The following is a 14,897-nucleotide window of genomic DNA, read 5'->3' on the forward strand; positions in this document are numbered from 1 at the left end:
TGGTGCCTTCAGTTTGGTCTCCAACCTTGACTGATGTGACCCCCGACCATCTACGGGGTACCAATCTCAGAAGTTGACAAACTCTGACAAGTAGAGGACCACCAAAGTTAGACTGGAGATGATGCTGACAGATCCCCATGTGTAGCTGAAATGGCTCACTCCCTGGTGACCGGGAGAAAGTGGACTCCAGCTGCAGCTACACCGGGGCCAAATCAGCCCCCGAGCACCAGGACATCACTGGCCATGTGCAAAATGGGAGAGGAGGCCTTGGACTTGGTGAGAGCAAACCACTCTGGTACAAAGCAACTCCAGTTCAGCAACAGGGTCTCGTGGTTGAGGAGGTGCACCGGCAAGGTCGGGCCGCAAGGCACACAAGGAAGGAAAGGACAGTGGATACGTTGGGAAGACGCTGAGAATGAAAGATCTCTTGGAAGGAGTTATGGGACATGGAAGCTCTTTGAGACCAGCTTCATCATCGGTGCCATTTATGAGGTCCTACCATCTCCTCAGAATCTCAGCCAGTAGTATGGAGAAGACCCCTCTGTCACATCTTGGTTGGCAGCAAGAGAAGCCTGACTCAAGGCCAATACACCTGATTGTGTCTGGCAGCTGCGCCGGAAGTAGACGGAGGTTTGTCAGTGCCCCCCCTCCTCTGTCCTCCCATTCTACTTCCTCAGGACATTTTGTCCACGAAGGGGAGAAGCCAACCAACGGCCACGCACCAACATCAGAGGGTTAGCCGACCTTGAGCAGAGACTCTGCTTCCCAATGGAAATCGCCACCACCAACCTCAGACCTGACCCTGTGCTCTGGTCCCCTTTGCCAGGTCGCTGTGGGCGAGGCCTACTAGAGGCTGAGCTGATGCAGAACTACGGGGCTGGAAAGCCAGTTTGTCCAGCTGAAGTTGGCTGCAGAGGATCTGTGGGCCAGTCAACCACAAGGCTTCTCAAGGTCAAAGGAATCCGAGGCCGGCCCATCGTCAAGCCAGCAAAGCCCTGTCCAGAGCTGCAGAGAGGGCCGGTCAGTGGCTGTGGATCAGGAGGAGACAACACCTGGGCTCCAAAATAACAGCATGCTAGCACTGGAAGGGGCTGGGGTGGAGGGGGTCCACACCTGAGGATGATGCTGTTGAGCCCTCTGGAGGTGTGTGGGCCTCCTCAACGAAACTCCAATGAAGGGGGGTGCCCACCTAAAGACACCAGTGAAGTCCTTAGCTCCTTCGGCCACTCGACCCCAAATGATGATGATGTCATCATCTGCCTCACAGGAGCTTCTCCAGGTTTATACAAGGATGGTGCCATCTGGTCTGGTTTGGTATGCAGCCAGGCGCAAGCGTGACTCAGGGAGGAGGACAGCCCTGCAGAGTCCCTGCAGTCTGGATCGTAACATCATACCCTGGGTTTTAAAAGCTGCTGTCTTTAGCTCACAAACACAGCAGTGGAGCTCTGTCCATCCGTAGAGAAGAAAATCTCTGAAATTTAGAATCCCACAGACCTTTTCTTCCTCTTTGACAGTTTTGGCAGCAACTCAAGGTGTACTGCTGTTGAAACAGCGCCACCACATGGGCGTAATACCACAATTTCAGTTAAAAATGGCATCCTCTTAATGCAATGTTGGTCAGAAAATATGTTTTCATGATGTCAGAGCTTTGAGAGCTGTAGGTGGTTTAACATGCAGGAAAGCCCTGGTCTGAGGACCTCAGAAACACCTGACCTGATGAATCTGTTTCACAAAGCTTCAGTAGGAAACATCTGAGAAAAGGCAGAGGCTTTGAAAAAAACTCGGAGTGTGATTGGATGAACGTTCTGTCTGTCACATCTCTACGGGCCAATCAGAGCAACAAACACGTGAGTAGCTGCTATCGAGCTGCGCGTGCGCAGCTACTGAGGAATAACGGTAACCATGGCGACTGTAGACATGTCAGTACTCAACTTTTGTGGTTTTTGAAAAGAAAACAACTCACTGCTGTTCTTTGTTCTTCTTTTACCAAAAAAATGTCAAGTTCTGATAAACTGGCGCTTTAGCAGCATCCACGCTAATCTCTTCCTCCATAACTGCACCAGCTCTCGCAGCTGTTTGTTTACGTCACGACTCTGCTGCGCCTGAAAGTACCGCCCCTTGTCGCTGATTGGTCCTATCACTGTCTAACCAGGCCCAACGGTTCAGACGGGAGCTCTGTAGATGGATTCAGCAGTGAGAAACAGGAAATGGGCGTATCCTATGCTTGGTTAATAAACACCCTTGTATGGAGCTAAATCCATGCCAAAAGTTTTTTATTGGACTGTGAAAGCAGCGCAGCATCACGGATTAGAACGGCGTCTTTTTCACCAGGGAAATGCTATTTTTAGAAGAGGTAGTTAGGAACGTATTCTAAATATCATAATGCAACAGTAGGGACATTAGACAGACGCTTTCATGTTTCAATGCAGTAAGTAGGCATAAGGTTAGCATGAACTGGCCGATGCTATTAGCGGCTGTTAGCGTTGTAGTCCTTAAAGTGTTCAGCTCAAACTTCAGTCTTCCGTCGTCACTGATGCAGCTGTGGAGAGCTGGGAAAACCAGGGTTTGAGCAAAAACACAGATATTATCAGGGACAGCTGAACACAACGTTAGCAGCGTTCACTGTCCAATAAGGAAACACTGCTCTTTAAGTATGGGTGACAACGTAACTGACATATTTCCTTAATGTTTCATAAATAAATAATTGCCAAGAGTTGTCTAAAACAGCTGTTCAAATCCCTTTAGGTGAATACAGTGTACAGACAGTGGAGAGTCATATCTCTCAAAGTTCCCACGTTTCCTGAAGGCAACATACTCAGGGAAGGCTCTGAGCCTTCTTTGGTATGCTGTCACTCACAATTCCACACCCTTCTCAGTCCAGGCCACGCCCCCCACGCCAGAACACGGCCAAAAGTTTGAACCAGAAAAAATACAATCTGAAAGGGAAAAAATCTGAAACAAAAAGAAGATTTAAGTGTGAAATAAAAAGGTTTTAATCTGAAAACATTTAACCTGCAACTGAAACAATAATATATTTAAAAGGAATCCTGCATGATCAGACAAGTTCATCTTGTTGGATAGATATCTGTGTGTCTCAAATGTATATTAAACTAAAATCCTCACTAAATATCCCACATATCTGCAGTTTGAGTACATTTCAGCTCATAAACTCACCAGGAGACCGCCATGTTTTCATCCGCGTCACGGAGTATGACGTCACGGTTCCGCAGCGCTCCTCTCCGTTTCTGAGCAGTAACCGTTTTTCAGACGGTCTTTCTGCTTGCAGCTGGTGCTGACATGAGCTCGCGGCGTGTTGGTTTTGTCTCCCTGCTGTCAAAGCTCTGTCATTCCTACAAAGTTTTACCTCAGTAAACCTCCGTCAAATGACTACATTGAGTGTATAGTGGAAGTGTGCCGGGGGCTTTTCAAAATAAAAGTATTGTGTACATAGAACGGAGTTTCTCTAAAGAAATGCTAAAGCGGACTTTTACTTTGAGAGGTGCAAACCGGAAGTCCGTTCGTATTGTGTTTATCTTTACCTGAACCGTGAGCAAACAGAGAGCCTCACAAAGAAGAGAAGTTTGGGTAACAACTTTATTAAACAGACGCATTTTAGCTCGTGGCCTTCATCTGGTTCATAAAGAAACTGATTTCAAACATTTTCTACCCGTGTGGACGTACATATTTGCTACAACAAGGTCAATATGGCTCTGTATTTATCATTTTCCTGTCTAGATGAACAGATAACTGCTCGTGGTGCAAATATAGAAGAGACCTCTAATTTTAGAATCCTCCATGCGTGAGATGTGCTGCGTTTCTGAGATCAGCCCTAACACTGGCTGCCAGTCTGAAACAGGATACTGCAGAGGATCACTGCGGAACTGCGACGTCACGGCGCCAGCGGGAACCAAACGGGACCAAAACATGGCGGTTTCCTGGTGAATTTATAAACTCAAATGACTCAAAATGCAGGTATCTTGTGAGTTTCTTAGTTCATCATGTATATGAGAGATGCAAATATCTATCCAACAAGATGAACTTGTCTGATCGTGCAGGGTTCCTTTGAAGAGTAAAAAATGAAAATAAATGATTTTAATTAAATAATCAAAAGTATTTTTAAATTTAATGAAGTCTTATTTTTAATATCAGCTCAGTGTTTTGTTTTATTTTTTAAATGTTTTAAAGAGTACACTCACACTAGTCCATCCGTACTGTGCCGTATTCTAACTGTGCTGAAGCCCATCTGACCCCCTCTCCTGTCCCCCCTTTGGCCCGCACTCACACTGCTCAGCGCGTCCAGGCCTGGGCACGGATACGTCACGCTCTGACATCATCACACGAAGCATCCATCTTTGATGACTCAGTATACATAAGTGTTGTTGTTTAGGCTGTAAAAGAGCAGCAGATTTATACGATATCTGATCTGACAGTGGAGTTATTCCAGCTGACCTGGGATCAGTAGCTACGTTAACTATACAGTGAGGAGAGAGAAAGCGGTTCATAGTGGAGAGTTATTGTTCACAGCATATAATCTGGAGCCTGATCAGAGTTCCAGGCACTTCTAATGAATAAAACCCCGACTTTTAACTGGTATGAGCCCCTACAGCCGCTCCTCTGCGTGTCGATATACTCTCTGAACCCCTGGAATTCTTTCAAGAACTGAGCCTTTTCTCTGCGTGTGGATGCCTGTCAGTGCTGCACCAAACAAGCTCTCATGTGTCTCAGGATTTAATGTTCAGATCAAAGATGTTTTTACCGTGACCAGAGCGATTTTAACCGTCTGATGAGAGCTGGAGGTGAAAACACCTCAGGATTAATAAACCATGTTCTGTCCAAACGTCAGCGATCAAGATCACATTTTCACTCCCTGGTGACATGAAACAGATTTAGAGGTAAGTTATTCAGTGGATGGTAGTTTGGTATTATAATTTTATAATCAGAGAGGTTAATTCAGCCGTGTGATTGGCCAGCACACACTTGTCCACATATTTGGCACTCTCCTTTGCGCACGGAGGATGAAAGGTGTTTGTTATCCTGTCAGCTGCTGTTTGGGACTAAAACAAGGGAAGAAGTTTTATTTCACAAACCAAAAAATCTCTCACAGTGGTTAAAGCCTGACTTTGCTAGAAACTGGTCAGAAATAAGGACTGGACTGGGATCCTGCTGTCTCTATCATGCAGCTGCTGCCTCTGCTCTGGGGCGGGTCCTGTTGTTGTTACTTCACGCTACGTCACATTCCCGCGCTTGTGCTCCTTCATTTGCATCCATGCTTAGGCCACAAAGCGTGCCGCGCCAAAGCACGGAACGATTGCACTCACACTGGCCCTACGTGCCGGACTTTAGGCTGAAACGAGCCCGGGCACGGTACGGATGGACTAGTGTGAGTGCGGCCTGAATTTAGGATCAAACCATCAACCTTCAGTTTCAAATGTTTTTTTCTCAGATTAACCACTAGTGGCATGGATTGAGCTCCCTACCCTTCATGGTGTATATCTTACCCATAATTCCCTACTCCCACCAGTTCACTGACTACCAGAGCTACGTGATCCACGGCTGCCTGGTGGACAACCCGACTCTGGAGCGCTCCATCACTCTGTTCAACGGCGTGTCCCAGTGGGTCCAGCTGATGGTCCTGAGCAAGCTAACACCTCAGACCCGTGCAGACGTCATCACCAAGTTCATCCACGTGGCTCAGGTAAGACAGAGGGCTGTCCTATTTACCTTCTGATATATATATATATATATATATATATATAAATATGGGGTTTATCAGGGTCCAGTCTCAGGGTTTATTAGGGTCCAGTCTCTGGGTTTATCAGGATCCAGTCTCTGGTTGTTCAGGGTCCAGTCTCTGGGTTTATCAGGGTCCAGTCTCTGGTTGTTCAGGGTCCAGTCTCTGGGTTTATCAGGGTCCAGTCTCTGGGTTTATCAGGGTCCAGTCTCTGGGTTTATCAGGTTCCAGTCTCTGGGTTTATTGGGGTCCAGTCTCTGGGTTTATCAGGTTCCAGTCTCTGGGTTTATCAGCTTCCAGTCTCTGGGTTTATCAGGGTCCAGTCTCTGGGTTTATTAGGGTCCAGTCTCTGGGTTTATCAGGATCCAGTCTCTGGGTTTATTGGGGTCCAGTCTCTGGGTTTATTAGGGTCCAGTCTCTGGGTTTATTAGGGTCCAGTCTCTGGGTTTATTAGGGTCCAGTCTCTGGGTTTATTAGGGTCCAGTCTCTGGGTTTATCAGGATCCAGTCTCTGGGTTTATTGGGGTCCAGTCTCTGGGTTTATTAGGGTCCAGTCTCTGGGTTTATTAGGGTCCAGTCTCTGGGTTTATCAGGGTCCAGTCTCAGGGTTTATTAGGGTCCAGTCTCTGGGTTTATCAGGATCCAGTCTCTGGGTTTATTAGGGTCCAGTCTCTGGGTTTATCAGGATCCAGTCTCTGGGTTTATTGGGGTCCAGTCTCTGGGTTTATCAGGATCCAGTCTCTGGGTTTATCAGGGTCCGGTCTCTGGGTTTATTGGGGTCCAGTCTCTGGGTTTATCAGGGTCCAGTCTTTGGGTTTATTGGGGTCCATTCTCTGGGTTTATCAGGGTCCAGTCTCTGGGTTTATCAGGGTCCAGTCTCAGGGTTTATCGGGGTCCATTCTCTGGGTTTATCAGGGTCCAGTCTCTGGGTTTATCAGGGTCCAGTCTTTGGGTTTATTGGGGTCCAGTCTCTGGGTTTATCAGGGTCCAGTCTTTGGGTTTATTGGGGTCCATTCTCTGGGTTTATTGGGGTCCAGTCTCTGGGTTTATCAGGGTCCAGTCTTTGGGTTTATTGGGGTCCATTCTCTGGGTTTATCAGGGTCCAGTCTCTGGGTTTATTGGGGTCCATTCTCTGGGTTTATCAGGGTCCAGTCTCTGGGTTTATCGGGGTCCAGTCTCTGGGTTTATCAGGATCCAGTCTTTGGGTTTATCAGGTTCCAGTCTCTGGGTTTATCAGGGTCCAGTCACTGGGTGTATCAGCTTCCAGTCCCTGGGTTTATCAGGGTCCAGTCTCTGGGTTTATCAGGGTCCATTCTCAGGGTTTATCAGGGTCCAGTCTCTGGTTGTTCAGGGTCCAGTCTCTGGGTTTATCAGGGTCCAGTCTCTGGGTTTATCAGGGTCCAGTCTCTGGGTTTATCAGGTTCCAGTCTCTGGGTTTATCAGGGTCCAGTCTCTGGGTTTATCAGGGTCCAGTCTCTGGGTTTATCAGGGTCCAGTCTCTGGGTTTATCAGGGTCCAGTCTCTGGGTTTATCAGGGTCCAGTCTCTGGGTTTATCAGGGTCCAGTCTCTGGGTTTATCAGGGTCCAGTCTCTGGGTTTATCAGGGTCCAGTCTCTGGGTTTATCAGGGTCCAGTCTCTGGGTTTATCAGGGTCCAGTCTCAGGGTTTATCAGGGTCCAGTCTCTGGGTTTATCAGGGTCCAGTCTCTGGGTTTATCAGGGTCCAGTCTTTGGGTTTATTGGGGTCCAGTCTCTGGGTTTATCAGGGTCCAGTCTTTGGGTTTATTGGGGTCCATTCTCTGGGTTTATTGGGGTCCAGTCTCTGGGTTTATCAGGGTCCAGTCTTTGGGTTTATTGGGGTCCATTCTCTGGGTTTATCAGGGTCCAGTCTCTGGGTTTATTGGGGTCCATTCTCTGGGTTTATCAGGGTCCAGTCTCTGGGTTTATCAGGGTCCAGTCTCTGGGTTTATCAGGGTCCAGTCTCTGGGTTTATCAGGGTCCAGTCTCTGGGTTTATCAGGGTCCAGTCACTGGGTTTATCAGGGTCCAGTCTCTGGGTTTATCAGGGTCCAGTCTCTGGGTTTATCAGGGTCCATTCTCAGGGTTTATCAGGGTCCAGTCTCTGGTTGTTCAGGGTCCAGTCTCTGGGTTTATCAGGGTCCAGTCTCTGGGTTTATCAGGGTCCAGTCTCTGGGTTTATCAGGTTCCAGTCTCTGGGTTTATTGGGGTCCAGTCTCTGGGTTTATCAGGTTCCAGTCTCTGGGTTTATCAGCTTCCAGTCTCTGGGTTTATTGGGGTCCAGTCTCTGGGTTTATCAGGATCCAGTCTCTGGGTTTATCAGGTTCCAGTCTCTGGGTTTCTCAGGGTCCAGTCACTGGGTTTATCAGGTTCCAGTCTCTGGGTTTATCAGGGTCCAGTCTCTGGGTTTCTCAGGGTCCATTTTCAGGGTGTATCAGGGTCCAGTCTCTGGCTTTATTGGGGTCCAGTCACTGGGTTTATCAGGTTCCAGTCTCTGGGTTTATCAGGGTCCAGTCTCTGGGTTTATCAGGGTCCAGTCTTTGGGTTTATTGGGGTCCATTCTCTGGGTTTATCAGGGTCCAGTCTCTGGGTTTATTGGGGTCCATTCTCTGGGTTTATCAGGGTCCAGTCTCTGGGTTTATCAGGGTCCAGTCACTGGGTGTATCAGCTTCCAGTCCCTGGGTTTATCAGGGTCCAGTCTCTGGGTTTATCAGGGTCCATTCTCAGGGTTTATCAGGGTCCAGTCTCTGGTTGTTCAGGGTCCAGTCTCTGGGTTTATCAGGGTCCAGTCTCTGGGTTTATTGGGGTCCAGTCCCTGGGTTTATCAGGGTCCAGTCTCTGGGTTTATCAGGGTCCATTCTCAGGGTTTATCAGGGTCCAGTCTCTGGTTGTTCAGGGTCCATTTTCAGGGTGTATCAGGGTCCAGTCTCTGGCTTTATTGGGGTCCAGTCACTGGGTTTATCAGGTTCCAGTCTCTGGGTTTATCAGGGTCCAGTCTCTGGGTTTATCAGGGTCCAGTCTCTGGGTTTCTCAGGGTCCAGTCACTGGGTTTATCAGGTTCCAGTCTCTGGGTTTATCAGGGTCCAGTCTCTGGGTTTCTCAGGGTCCATTTTCAGGGTTTATCAGGGTCCAGTCTCTGGCTTTATTGGGGTCCAGTCACTGGGTTTATCAGGGTCCAGTCTCTGGGTTTATCAGGGTCCAGTCTCTGGGTTTTTTGGGGTCCAGTCTCTAGGTTTATCAGGATCCAGTCTCTGGGTTTATCAGGGTCCAGTCTCTGGGTTTATTAGGGTCCAGTCTCTGGGTTTATCAGGTTCCAGTCTCTGGATTTATCTGGGTCCAGTCTCTGGGTTTATCAGGGTCCATTCTCAGGGTTTATCAGGGTCCAGTCCCTGGGTTTATCTGGGTCCAGTCTCTGGGTTTATCAGGGTCCATTCTCAGGGTTTATCAGGTTCCAGTCTCTGGGTTTATCTGGGTCCAGTCTCTGGGTTTATCAGGGTCCAGTCACTGGGTTTATCTGGGTCCAGTCTCTGGGTTTATCAGGGTCCATTCTCAGGGTTTATCAGGGTCCAGTCCCTGGGTTTATTAGGGTCCATTCTGAGGGTTTATTGGGTCCCAGTCTCTGGGTTTATCAGGGTCCAGTCTTTGGGTTTATTGGGGTCCAGTCTCTGGGTTTATCAGGGTCCAGTCTCTGGGTGTTTGGGGTCCAGTCTCGGGGTTATCAGGGTCCAGTCTCTGGGTTTATCAGGGTCCAGTCTCTGGGTTTATCAGGGTCCAGTCTCTGGGTTTATCAGGGTCCAGTCACTGGGTTTATCAGGTTCCAGTCTCTGGGTTTTTCAGGGTCCAGTCTCTGGGTTTATCAGGGTCCATTCTCAGGGTTTATCAGGGTCCAGTCTCTGGCTTCATTGGGGTCTAGTCACTGGGTTTCTCAGGGTCCAGTCTCTGTGTTTATCAGGGTCCAGTCTCTGGGTTTATTGGGGTCCAGTCTCTGGGTTTCTCAAGATCCAGTCTCTGGGTTTTTCAGGGTCCAGTCTCTGGGTTTATCAGGATCCAGTCTCTGGGTTTATCAGGTTCCAGTCTCTGGGTTTATCAGGTTCCAGTCTCTGGGTTTATCAGGGTCCAGTCTCTGGGTTTATCGGGGTCCAGTCTCTGGGTTTATTAGGATCCAGTCTCTGGGTTTATCAGGTTCCAGTCTCTGGGTTTATCAGGGTCCAGTCACTGGGTTTATCAGGTTCCAGTCTCTGGGTTTATCAGGGTCCAGTCTCTGGGTTTATCAGGGTCCATTCTCAGGGTTTATCAGGGTCCAGTCTCTGGCTTCATTGGGGTCCAGTCACTGGGTTTCTCAGGGTCCAGTCTCTGGGTTTATCAGGGTCCAGTCTCTGGGTTTATCTGGGTCCAGTCTCTGGGTTTATCGGGGTCCAGTCTCTTGGTTTATCAGGTTCCAGTCTCTGGTTGTTCAGGGTCCAGTCTCTGGGTTTATCAGGGTCCAGTCTCTGGTTGTTCAGGGTCCAGTCTCTGGGTTTATCAGGGTCCAGTCTCTGGTTGTTCAGGGTCCAGTCTCTGGTTGTTCAGGGTCCAGTCCCTGGGTTTATCAGGGTCCAGTCTCTGGGTTCATCGGGGTCCAGTCTCTTGGTTTATCAGGGTCCAGCCTCTAGGTTTATCTGGGTCCAGTCTCTGGGTTTATCAGGGTCCAGTCTCTGGGTTTATCAGGGTCCAGTCTCTGGGTTTATCAGGGTCCAGTCTCTGGTTGTTCAGGGTCCAGTCCCTGGGTTTATCAGGGTCCAGTCTCTGGTTGTTCAGGGTCCAGTCTCTGGGTTTATCAGGGTCCAGTCTCTGGGTTTATCAGGGTCCAGTCTCTGGGTTTATCAGGGTCCAGTCTCTGGGTTTATCAGGGTCCATTCTCAGGGTTTCTCAGGGTCCAGTCTTTGGGTTTATCAGGGTCCAGTCTCTGGGTTTCTCAGGGTCCAGTCTCTGGGTTTATCAGGGTCCATTCTCAGGGTTTCTCAGGGTCCAGTCTCTGGGTTTATCAGGGTCCAGTCTCTGGGTTTATCAGGATCCAGTCTCTGGGTTTCTCAGGGTCCAGTCTCTGGGTTTATCAGGGTCCAGTCTCTGGGTTTCTCAGGGTCCAGTCTCTGGGTTTATCAGGGTCCAGTCTCTGGTTGTTCAGGGTCCAGTCTCTGGGTTTATCAGGGTCCAGTCTCTGGGTTTTTCAGGGTCCAGTCTCTGGGTTTATCAGGGTCCAGTCTCTGGGTTTCTCAGGGTCCAGTCTCTGGGTTTATCAGGGTCCAGTCTCTGGGTTTCTCAGGGTCCAGTCTCTGGGTTTATCAGGGTCCAGTCTCTGGTTGTTCAGGGTCCAGTCTCTGGGCTTATCAGGGTCCAGTCTCTGGGTTTATCAGGGTCCAGTCTCTGGTTGTTCAGGGTCCAGTCTCTGGGTTTATCAGGGTCCAGTCTCTGGGTTTATCAGGGTCCAGTCTCTGGGTTTATCAGGGTCCATTCTCAGGGTTTCTCAGGGTCCAGTCTCTGGGTTTATCAGGGTCCAGTCTCTGGGTTTATCAGGGTCCAGTCTCTGGGTTTATCAGGGTCCATTCTCAGGGTTTCTCAGGGTCCAGTCTCTGGGTTTCTCAGGGTCCAGTCTCTGGGTTTATCAGAGTCCAGTCTCAGGGTTTCTCAGGGTCCAGTCTTTGGGTTTATCAGGGTCCAGTCTCTGGGTTTATCAGGGTCCATTCTCAGGGTTTCTCAGGGTCCAGTCTCTGGGTTTCTCAGGGTCCAGTCTCTGGGTTTATCAGGGTCCATTCTCAGGGTTTCTCAGGGTCCAGTCTCTGGGTTTCTCAGGGTCCAGTCTCTGGGTTTATCAGGGTCCATTCTCAGTGTTTCTCAGGGTCCAGTCTCTGGGTTTATCAGGGTCCAGTCTCTGGGTTTATCAGAGTACAGTCTCTGGGTTTTTCAGGGTCCAGTCTCTGGGTTTATCAGGGTCCAGTCTCTGGGTTTTTCAGGGTCCAGTCTCTGGGTTTATCAGGGTCCAGTCTCTGGGTTTCTCAGGGTCCAGTCTCTGGGTTTATCAGGGTCCAGTCTCTGGGTTTCTCAGGGTCCAGTCTCTGGGTTTATCAGGGTCCAGTCTCTGGTTGTTCAGGGTCCAGTCTCTGGGTTTATCAGGGTCCAGTCTCTGGGTTTATCAGGGTCCATTCTCAGGGTTTCTCAGGGTCCAGTCTTTGGGTTTATCAGGGTCCAGTCTCTGGGTTTATCAGGGTCCAGTCTCTGGGTTTATCAGGGTCCATTCTCAGGGTTTCTCAGGGTCCAGTCTCTGGGTTTCTCAGGGTCCAGTCTCTGGGTTTATCAGAGTCCAGTCTCAGGGTTTCTCAGGGTCCAGTCTTTGGGTTTATCAGGGTCCAGTCTCTGGGTTTATCAGGGTCCATTCTCAGGGTTTCTCAGGGTCCAGTCTCTGGGTTTCTCAGGGTCCAGTCTCTGGGTTTATCAGGGTCCAGTCTCTGGGCTTATCAGGGTCCAGTCTCTGGGTTTATCAGGGTCCAGTCTCTGGTTGTTCAGGGTCCAGTCTCTGGGTTTATCAGGGTCCAGTCTCTGGGCTTATCAGGGTCCAGTCTCTGGGTTTATCAGGGTCCAGTCTCTGGTTGTTCAGGGTCCAGTCTCTGGGCTTATCAGGGTCCAGTCTCTGGGTTTATGTGTGTCCTCAGTCTAGAGTCATTCCCTGATCAGGAGTCTAAAGGTCCTGGCCATGCCTGTCACTAACATTATGGAAGCAACCAGAAAAGTCTGTGCTAGTGTTGGAGCTCTAACGCGATACTAATAATTCAGACCTGTTTCACTAGAAACTTCTGCAGCTGCAGAACTTCAACACTCTGATGGCGGTGGTGGGAGGACTGAGCCACAGCTCCATCTGTCGACTGAAGGAGACGCACTCTTATTTGGCTCCAGAAGTCGTGAAGGTAACCCAGAAAGGTCCTCCTGCAGTACTCAGCCTTATGCATGTAACTTTCTGATGCTTGGTTCAAAGATATCCTGCTGTCATTGGCTGAAATGTTTTATCTGATTCATCTGAGATGAAGGTGGCAATTATTTTGCTTTTGGAATAAAAATAAATAGTTCGGCTTTTTTGTATTACTAGTCATACCAAATAAATTGTTTTACCCCAACAACAAACCTAAAGCCGATGTTCCTCCTCCTCCAGACCTGGAGTGAGATGACAGAGCTGGTCTCTTCCAACAACAACTACTCGTGCTACCGAAAAGCCTTCAGTGAATGCCAGGGCTTCAAAGTCCCCATCCTGGGTGTGCACCTCAAAGACCTCATCGCTGTGCACGTGGTCTTCCCTGACTGGGTGGACGACGGTCACAAGGTGAACCTGGTGAAGATGCATCAGCTCTACATGACCTTCAATGAGCTGGTGTCGCTGCAGACTGCAGTGGCTCAAGTGGAACCCAACATGGACCTGGTCTACCTGCTAACGGTGAGAGATGGGCTACATGTTTACGACATGGAGAGACACAGCTGTTGTTGGCATCTCCCTCATTACCACAGAGTGCACAGTTGCTGCTTCCAGCACTGTCTAACTGAAGCAGCATGCCACAGGTCTCCTGCAGTCAGGTGTGTGTCCATGCTAGTCCATCTCAGTGCTGTGTCATCGCTGAGGCTATGAAGCTTAGATAGACAAGGTTGGCTGAACAAGACAATGGACTGGAGTAAGCACTGGTCAGCTTCTTACAAGCTGGTGAGAACTTAAACACCAGTCTGCAGATCAGAGGCTGAGCTAGTCATGTGACCATTCAGCCGGCTGTATAGCCCTGCACAGTGTCTATGCTGTAGCATATGCAGAAAGCCACGTAGACCCGAAACCTACACAGAGACCTTCTATGCATGTCTGCACAGTGGAAAAAACAGTCACTTCTACTTGCTAGCATCTGAAAGTACCAGAAATCCTCCATCCAGGTCTCTGAGTGATGAAAACTAGTGCAGAGCATTTCTCCATCTCTGAATCAGCAGCTGTATTCTCCCTGTCCACTGATGTCTCCAGTCTTAACTTTGGCAGCCATTTTAAATTTTAGTCTTAGTTTTAGTCTTTAAATGAAATGCATTTTAGTTTTAGTCACAGTTTAGTCTTTACTTTTAGTCTAACATTTATTCTCTTGTCTAAATACAAGTACAAATCATGGTAGTGTGTTCTCTGTCTAACCTGGGGTCCCTGCTTTCTACAGCTGAGAGGCAGAATACACCGCTTTCCACATTATTATACAAATGACATTTTTATCTTATTTTCCTAAATATTAATGCAAATGACAGAGTATTTTTCAAGTCATCAGCCATTAGAGTATAATTCAAATGTTTTTGAACAAACTTCATAATGATAACCATTATTTTATAAAAAATAAAAACCTCTAAAGTCACTGTTCCACATTATTAAGCAGGCCACAGGTTTCAGCAACATGGGAAAGAAAAAGGATTTCTGCTGCTGGAAAGCCTCAGATAGTGTAATGCCTTGGACAAGGAATGAAAACATGAGATATTTCAGGAAAACTTCAGTGTGATCATTGTACTGTGAAGACATTAGTGTCTGATTCAGAGCACAGACGGGTTCCTGCAGATAAAGACATAATGAGGAAGGTTTCTGACAGACAGATTCATCAGATTAAGAGAGCAGATGCTAAAATGTCATTACAAAGCAGCAAACAGGTATTTGAAGCTGCTGGTGCCTCTGGAGTCCCACCAACCTCAAGGTGTAGGATCCTCCAGGAGCTTGCAGTCGTGTATAAACCTACTATTCAGCCCCCCCTAACCAATGCTCACAAGCAGAAACGGTTGCAGTGGGCCCAGAAATACATGGAGACTCATTTTCAAACAGTCTGGTTGACTGATGAGTGCCGTGCAACCCTGGATGGTCCAGATGGAGGAGTAGTGGATGGTTGGTGGATGGCCGGGTGGTGAGGTCGGGACATCAACAAGGAGGGGGCGGAGTCATGTTCTGGGCTGGATTCATGAGGGGAGAGAGCTGGTAGACCCCTTTAGGGTCCCTGAAGGTGTGAAAATGACCTCGGCAAAGTATCTACAGTTTCTGACTGACCACTTTCTTCCATGGTACAAAAAGAAGAACCGTGCCCTCTGTAGCAAAATGATCTTCAATGCTCCATCTCACGCTGCAGAGAAT

At 48.6% G+C, this 14,897-nt stretch overlaps 1 protein-coding gene across 1 annotated transcript in view; it reads left to right on the forward strand.

Annotated features, from left to right (window-relative positions):
• Positions 1-14,897, forward strand: part of rasgrp3 (RAS guanyl releasing protein 3 (calcium and DAG-regulated)) — a 123,647-nt gene that overhangs the window by 65,782 nt on the left and 42,968 nt on the right. The window contains exons 7-9 of the mRNA XM_041789572.1: positions 5,522-5,695; positions 12,568-12,684; positions 12,927-13,205. Coding sequence (XP_041645506.1) covers positions 5,522-5,695; positions 12,568-12,684; positions 12,927-13,205 — 570 coding nt within the window. The remainder of the gene's footprint in view (positions 1-5,521; positions 5,696-12,567; positions 12,685-12,926; positions 13,206-14,897) is intronic.

The sequence above is a fragment of the Cheilinus undulatus genome, linkage group 6 (genome assembly GCF_018320785.1).
Source record: "Cheilinus undulatus linkage group 6, ASM1832078v1, whole genome shotgun sequence".
NCBI lineage: Eukaryota > Metazoa > Chordata > Actinopteri > Labriformes > Labridae > Cheilinus > Cheilinus undulatus.